General features: G+C 43.9%; 1 protein-coding gene across 1 annotated transcript; it reads right to left on the bottom strand.

Annotated features, from left to right (window-relative positions):
• Positions 1 to 6046: 6046 nt before the first annotated feature.
• On the bottom strand, positions 6047 to 7933 carry RAP2B (RAP2B, member of RAS oncogene family). Its single transcript, XM_081086998.1, has one exon. It carries the CDS (start codon positions 7466 to 7468, stop codon positions 6917 to 6919), a length of 552 nt encoding a protein of 183 aa, XP_080943124.1. The 5' UTR covers positions 7469 to 7933; the 3' UTR covers positions 6047 to 6916.
• Between the last annotated feature and the right edge of the window lie 410 nt (positions 7934 to 8343).

The raw sequence follows: 8343 nt of genomic DNA, 5'->3' as shown, positions 1-8343 counted from the left end.
TACTTATGATGTTGAATTCAAAACTATCTAAAATATATTTTTTAAAATATATTTTATTGAAATATACATTCTTATAGAATTATGGTAGAATAGATCTCTGTAGAGGCTCTTTTCTTGAATGAGATATGATTCAATGTTAGCCTTTAAAGAGAATATTTAAAAATATTAAATTAATGTTAATATGTATATTTAATAACATTAAAATATTCTGCATTCATGATTAAAACCAGATTTTGAAAACTTTTTATAATGAGTCAGATCACAGATATAAAATATTAAGACCTTTACTGAAGCTATAAAACTATAATAAATTTGCATCTCATAACTGCAAATTTTTAAAAAAATAAACAATGAAGTGCTTTCAGATCTCTGAAACCCTGTACTGTTGACATTTAAAAAGTGTGTTGTTACATTCATGAGAATCTACACAAGACAGTCACTAGAAATTGTTCTGCAAACTGCAGGCTTATCATTATAACTCTCTTCAGTTCCTATGGTTTGATAATAATCACTTACTGGTACCTCTTACGGCAGTTGCCCAACGTCTCTTTCTCTGAGCTGGTTGCCTTCTTGCATCCAATAAGCACTAAAGGCGTGAGAACAAACTTTTGTATAAAATAACTATAAGCTTAGCAAACTTACAACGTCAGCTTAAATCTTTGGCACACTCATTTTTAGAGGATTATCTTTTACAAAAGAAATACCCTACCCTGAATCTTCTTTACATGAAGAACCCCAAAAGACTATATGCCAGCGACTGCTTCTTTCCTGAAGAATATAGCCTAGTCGTCCTTTCCCTTTTTGTTTCCTCATTGATAAAACAACAAAACGGAATAAATTGCATGCCTTTTCCTCCATTTTCCCCTCTTCCTTTTCACATGCAAATATGAAAGCAACCTGATTTCCTATGTCTAAATGTTCATTTTTTGCTAATCTCTAGAAATTGGAAATGATGCACAAAATTAGAGTTCTACATGCACCTAAACAGCTATTAGTTGCTAAAACCTCATGGGATCCATTTTTATTTGCAATATCCACATATCTTTCAAAGTAAAATTCCAATTTCCAATGAATAGATTGCTTGCTTGACATACTCATGGATTACTGTATTATAAATGACTAGAGGCCTGATGCACGAAAATTCGTGCAAGAGTAGGCCTTCCTTCCCCTGGCTGCTGGCACTGGATTTCCTCTGGCACCCGGGACCCAGGCTTCCCTCCTCTGGCCGCTGGCAGGCAACCGGGACCCGGGCTTCCCTCCCTCTTACCGGCCGCAGGCACCTGGGACAGGGGCGGCTTTGCCCAGGCCCCGGCTTTATCAGGAAGGACATCCGGAATGACATCTGGAAGGTGTCTGGTCTATCTGGTCTAATTAGCATATTACCCTTTTATTAGTATAGATGGCATATGTAGCTCTGCTTTTGCATATACTTCTATTGGTTAATATATGCCATTTTCACAGCCTATGGTGATAAAAGCTAGCGTTGTTTCTCTTTTGCTTGGTTTCCTCCCATTTAAGCATTAGTCTTTACACCACAGTATATGCTCAATAAATGCTTGTTGAATAATGAATGATTCAATTAAAGCTCTGTTTACCAGTTTCCACTGCAACCATATTAACAGTGAAAGAATAATCTTAGGCCCTTGTGGGTCACCTGTATTCTCAATATGTCAGTGATCTTTCTTTCCTATTTTAAAAAAAGTTCTTGCTACATTTGCACAATTGCCACAAATAAACCAACCCCACATTTTCAGACCTTTGATAAACTTAGCCCCACATAATTTTGCCAGATAGCTCATTTTAAAAATAGCAAGATTAGTCAACTGGACAAAAAAAGCACATACTTTCTACTCTGCTAATCTAAGAAAAACATCTTCCCAAAGATTTCTGTTTAATATCAAAGTTAAAATACAGATAGCGGTGCTGTCCAATTTATAAAACAGATCAACACTCACAGTCCCAAAAGATGTATGGCACAGTTTCATGTTATGCGTTGTTCCACAATGGAGAACTTTATGACATTAAATTGACTAATTCCTGGAAAGTCTGGCTAAGAAACTGAGTGTATATATTTACACACACACACATTTACATACAGATACACAACTGTGCATGACCTGAAGATTTAAATACTCAGATATAATTTTTTTTTTTTTTTTTAAGAATCCTTACTGGGAAGAGTTTAAGTTCTTCCCTTTTAATCTTGAAGTAAACACAAATACTTAAAAGAATTCCCTTTTATCAAAGACATTCTTTTTTTAAAAAATTGGGCAGGCGGAGGAAATGTTGATTCCGAGTATGTAGGCCACGCCCTATTCCAATCACTTTCCTCATTTTGGTCAACTGCCGAATTAACACCGAAAGCCACTTCCAAAATGCAAAAAATGGTCACTCTACCTGCCAAGTGTTTATCCCATTTCACACTCAACAATTTACCAGGCTTAGTGTCAAGGGTTTATGTCCTCTTCAGCTACAGATTTCCAACCAACATAGTCTATTTCTGTGGTAGGCAGCACTCTAAAATGTACGACAGGAGTCTTAGGTCTATGTCCCTAAATAACTAGGTGGCTGTCCATATAGTACTCATTTGGAGTTTGGACTAGATCCTTGGTTCTCAAAATGTGGGTGCCGGAACATTACCATCACCTGGAAACTAATTAGAAAAAAAAAGTTATGAGATCATATCCAGACATACCGAATAAGAAACTAATACCTGTTTTCACCTCCAGGTAATTTTGATACATGATCAAGTTTGAGAACCTCCGGACTAGAGATGAACCCTAAAGCCTTCTCAAACTACCAAAATCCTATTGTTAATAGCTCAAACATATCTTCTAGAACTAGCACTATGTTCAATTAAGTGCTTTCAATTACTCCTAGCAGCCGGAGTAATACATAACCAAGAATACCACACTCTATTAGTAGCATTTAAAAATTTGACACATTTTTTCACAAGGACAAAAGTCCTGGTAGCAAACTTTTCCCAATTAAGTAGACACTGTGACAAATGTTTGGTGTCATTTTAACTAAGAGTGGTGATCTCCAAAATTAAAAGTTTCCTTCATACTCCAGATGTTGTGAAAAATGCATTCTTTAATGACAGTTAAGGTACAGGTATTTTGCATATATTTCTCAAGACCAGCTGCTACATATGGTGTTCTCTCACTTTGCCATCCCACCTACAAAAAATACTGGGTATTTTAAAGGGGTGCAATCAGATGATGGTGGAAACATTTACAAAACTACCTGAACAGTTCAAATAGATGAGGAGGCATTGTAGGATTCCCACCTACAGAAAAGGTTAACTAATCGGGGAGCATAAAGCCTCATACATGTAAATTCTAACCCAGACATGTCTTTTCCTGAAATGTGATTAAGTCTCTTTCAACAGCTAACATGGAAATTATTTTACCTAAGAACTGTAACTCCCAAACATAAAAATGTTAAGACTTAGGAAGTTACCTTCAGCTTTTCTGAGGCTATTACAAAAGGAGTACTAAAATAATCCTTTGACATAACATAAAGCCTGGTTGACAGCCAGGGACCAAAAGGAAAAGCTGTTAAAAAAACAGCAGGGGTCAAGTTTAAGTTAACTTTTGCTCCCAAGATAAAGGTTCCTTTCTCACTCAGTATCTGTTTTGACAGGTGATTGCCTTATAGCAAACTGCTCCTCCCTCCACCCTCCCTCCCTCCCTCCCTCCCTCCCTTCCTTTTAACACCCAAGTCAGCCCAACTTTTTGAAGGAAACAAATGCTCTTCTCTCTTCACACCCTAATACTAAGAGGTTCTTACTAGCCAAATAAACTGACATACTCTTAAAGACAATGTCCCTCACTCCTCTCAATTTTGTCAAGAACATAATGGAGAAGGCCACCAAACTCAACTACTTTCCTGCTCTAAGAAATACACACCGAATTGTTTTCATTGAGAATCCAAAAAGCATTTATTTTACAGTACTCAGCAAAAGCGTATTAAATTCTTCTGCTCTGCCATCCTAGACCTATTAAGAATTTAGTCATGCAAGTGACTAAATCCTATGTGGAGATGATTAATGCACCAACAACCTATTTCTTTTCCAATTTTCCATTTTTAAGTGTTCCCTGTCAGGAGTATATACATTTCTCAAGTTAAACACTTGGCACCATTTTAGGTCAAAAGGTTTCCAAAATACAAAACTAAAGAAAACCATAAAACTAAAAAGTCCACAGATGCCATTTTAAAAATATCCTTCATAATACTTGATAAGTCTTCAGAATTTTCAACACTTTAGATCTACTGAAGCAACTCAATTTACCCAAATACAAGAAGGAATCTTTGCAAAGGCATACATTTGAGTAATTTCTCTTAATTTCTCTACTTAGAATATATTTAGTACCTTCTAATTGACTTTAATAGTAAACTTAAGTGAGATCGAGAATGAGAAAAAAATGGCCATAGGACCACCACAGGTAAAATGTCTATTCTTCCTCCACCCTGGAATACTGGGATGTCTCCTGGGCAAAGGACACATTTTAAGGCAAGATATGTTAATACTGTTTAAAGAAACCTGTGGCCTGTAATTTGTTTTGGCTTCCTCCACAGAATCCCTTTGTCCAAAGACCCTTGAGAAAACTTCATCTACACTCACAGACTTAACGGTATATAAAATGCTCTTGCTATATAGCCACAAACCTTTTATTCTAAAGAGGTTATATTAGTAAAGTGGCCCTTGGGGAAAATAAAACAGAAAAAGCTCACACTGCCTCCTACTGTTAGCAGGAAAATTTCATTAGGTCAAAATGGCCCATGATGTGTAATGAGAGCCAGGCGTTTTTGTCTTAGTTTTTTTCTGTTTTCTTTCTTTGTAAATCTAAAGATCTATTTCCAAATCAAAACCTCAGGAGTTGAAATGCTGTCTACAGCCTACACAAATTACTGCAGAAATGCTAGTAGGTATGACTTCGGAATGGAAATCATCTTCCGCAAACATCCTTTGGACTTGGTGTATATGTGACCTAATTTAAACTAAACAAATGAGAAAATGCTAGCCCTGCCTGGTCAGGTAGATGGTTACTTTCCCAGATTTAAGGCAGTACTAGCAGTTGGCTTCTCCCTTCCCTACCTACTGTGAGGTGAGGTAAACTGCTCCATGCCAGGTGAAGAGTCAATAATCTTGTAGTCAGATGATATGGCCATACCCCAGGGCTTCCTAGACCATGGTGATTTTCCCCATATTTAAGAAGTTGGGAGTGATGCCACTCAACTTGCCACTGAAGTACTTCTGTCTTCAAAATTTGACCACCAACTCTTGGGGACATCAGGCACCACCAATCACCTGCACCTGTCCACCTTAGCCATGCTACTGTATTAAATCACTGAATATGAAACACAGAAACACAAACAATAGTTTTGGGTTTGTTTCTTTAAAAATGACATTTGTATTAAAAGTCTTAAAATGAAGAGACAATGATTAAACACGTGTTGTCTGGAATTAAAAATTACAATTGGTTAGAATTCTCTTGGTACATCACAACAGTAAAATTTTGCTCTTTGCTTCTGAAGGAAGACCCTATTAACAGATAACCAAAAAAAAAATATTTTAAAATAATATAAAAGGGGAGCTAAATACCTGAACATTTGAACAAAACGAAGAAAAAAAAAGTAAAAAAAAAATAAAAATCGCAAGACATGGAAATTACATTTTAAAGGCTGGAAATGATAAAGAAGAAATTCACAGAACAACAGGCCCTATTGTCCTGGCTCCTTAGGGATGATTACTGAAAGGAAACTGGGAAGTGGTTTGGGGAAATAGCAGATTCTGGGGTAGGGTGGGAAGTTCACAGGTTGGCACCGGCTGGAACAGCTGAGTTTTGAAGGCACTCTGCAGACACAGGGGTGCTGGGGGCCCTGAATCACATTTGTTAAGTCTTTGTACTGTATTTTAAAGAGCTACTCATCAAAATCCGTTACTGCCAACCAATAAGAATAAAAAGCTAAACTTTAAAAAAAACACAAAAAAAACCCACACACGCACACACACAATAGTACACACACAAAATGTGCAGATCTGTAACATTTTTTTCACAGCTGATAAAAAAAAATACTACCGTTTTTCCCCAGACTCCCCTTAGATACAGTAGGTAAACAAAATAGATATTTTTTTTCCCCCCACAAATATCAGCAGACACTTTCTGGCACCCCACACTGTATTGGCATCAGTGTTAACAGTCCCAGTTCAGATGTGCAATACTTCAGATTGGATACACTGAAACAAGAATCCAACTTTGCATAGACATCCTCAGAATCGCAATCAGTCACGGGGTTGCCCTTCCAAGCTGGCAGAAAAGGAACCCGATCATAATTTCCAGCTACTCCTGGCAGAAAAAAAAAAAAAAAAAAGGAAAAAACAAAAGTTTCTTCCTCTCCTCCTGCTCCTTCATTTGGTTCTCCCGGACTTCCTTCCATGTATTTAAAACTTGGAACTAGAAAACGGTGGTTGCAAGAAAAACAAAAAAACACCCCCCTCCCTTCTTTCCACCTTCTCCCTGTCCTCTTCCTCCCCCACCCCCGTTTTTTTTTTCTTTTCTTTTTTTTTCCAGGCTGAAACTTTCGCTCGCTGGTGTCAAGCCGCCAAGACAGCACCCTGAACGGTGACTGAAAGGGGGGAAATAGGCGTCAACCAAAAATCAATGAGAAACGTACATGATGCAAAGAACCACATTTCCACTGCGTCTCAGATGGTCAGGCCCGGTCACCCCTCCGGACGCGGGGAGGAGGCGGGGGACGGGGGCCGCAGAGGCCAGCCGGGATCCCGGGACAGCCCGGGCAAGGCAAAGTCGTCTCCGATCTCAAAGCAAGAAGAGGAATCACATGGAGAGAGTGGGGTGCGTTTGGCTTTTGTGCGCAGAGCGCGGCCGGCGCGGCGGCCGCGGGCGCCTCAGAGGATCACGCAGGCCGAGCAGCAGCCCTCGTCGCCGTTGGGCTGCGCCGCGTAGTTCATCTGCCGCACGATCTCGGCGAACAGCTCGTCCACCGAGGCTTTGTTTTTGGCCGACGTCTCCATGAAGGGGCAGCTCCACTCGTCGGCCAGGGCCTTGCCTTCGCCGAAGGAGACCTCGCGCTCGCCCTCCAGGTCCACCTTATTCCCCACCAGGATCATGGGCACGCGCTCGTACCGCTTCACGCGGATGATCTGGTCCCGCATGGGCTTGATGTCCTGGAAGCTCTGCTGGTTGACGAGGCTGTAGACGAGGATGAAGCCCTGCCCGTTCTTGATGTACAGGTCCCGCATGGACGCGAACTGCTCCGTGCCCGCCGTGTCCAGGATCTCCAGCACCGACGGCGACGAGTCCACCTCGATCTCCTTGCGGTAGAAGTCCTCGATGGTGGGGTCGTACTTCTCGATGAAGGAGCCGGTCACGAACTGCACGGTGAGCGCGGACTTGCCCACGCCGCCCGAGCCCAACACCACCACTTTGTACTCTCTCATGGCTCCGTCGGCGCTCTCGCCGCGCCCGCCGAGGCCCCGTCGGGGCTGCGCGCCGCGGATGGGCTAAGGCTGGGCGGCGGGACGTCTCCCCTTCCTCGGCTCCGCAGGGAAAAAACTAGGAGCGGCGGGTGGCTGGGGAGCGCAGGACGCAGCGATCACCCCGCGGGGCCGGGCGCCGGGCCAGCCGGCGGCAGCGCGTCCCTGGGGCTCGGGTCCGGGGCCCCGCAGCAGCCCGCGGCGGTGGCGGCGGCGGCAACCTGAGCGGCGGACGGGGAGGACAATGCCGGCAGCCTGTGCGAGGCGACGGCTGCAGTTTCTCGCCGCGGCAGCCCGGGAGGGCGGGGACGCGGTGGCGGCGGGCTGCGGAGGTGGCTGCTAATTGCGCGCCGAGCCGGGACGCGCGTGGCATGAGTCCCCGCGGAGCGTGCGCCCTCCGCCGCGGCCCAGCGCGCTCTCTCCCGCAGCCTCCGCGGGGCGAGGGCTTCCTACTCGCCGCGCGCACCCGGGCCCTCCCCGCACCGGCGAGCATGCCCAGTGCGCCGCTGCCGCCGCTGCGCCGGCTGGATCCGCTGCTCCTGGTTTTCCGGGGGGCCGGGCGGGGGCGGCGCTGGGGGCGGGGCTCCCGATTTGAGTCTAGAGGAGCGGATCCCGGAGAGGAGCGAGTGTGGGAGCTCGCTGGGGAAATGTGTCGGGCTGTGGAGGTGTTGGAAGGAGGGGAGTCGGGGGGTGAGGGGGGCTGGGAACGCTCAGGTGGGACGATGGAGGCCGTCTTTCACGGCGCTGGGGTTCGCGCATAGGGCGGCGGCTCTGCAAGAAGTGTGTGGGCACGGCGGGCACTCGGCACCGAGCCGGCTCTGCTCCCGCCGACTCCCGCA

Source organism: Myotis nattereri, assembly GCF_964212035.1.
Source record: "Myotis nattereri genome assembly, chromosome: 3".
NCBI classification, from domain to species: Eukaryota; Metazoa; Chordata; class Mammalia; order Chiroptera; family Vespertilionidae; genus Myotis; species Myotis nattereri.
Note: the sequence above shows the minus strand (reverse complement) of the source record. Positions and strands in the feature narration are given on the sequence as shown.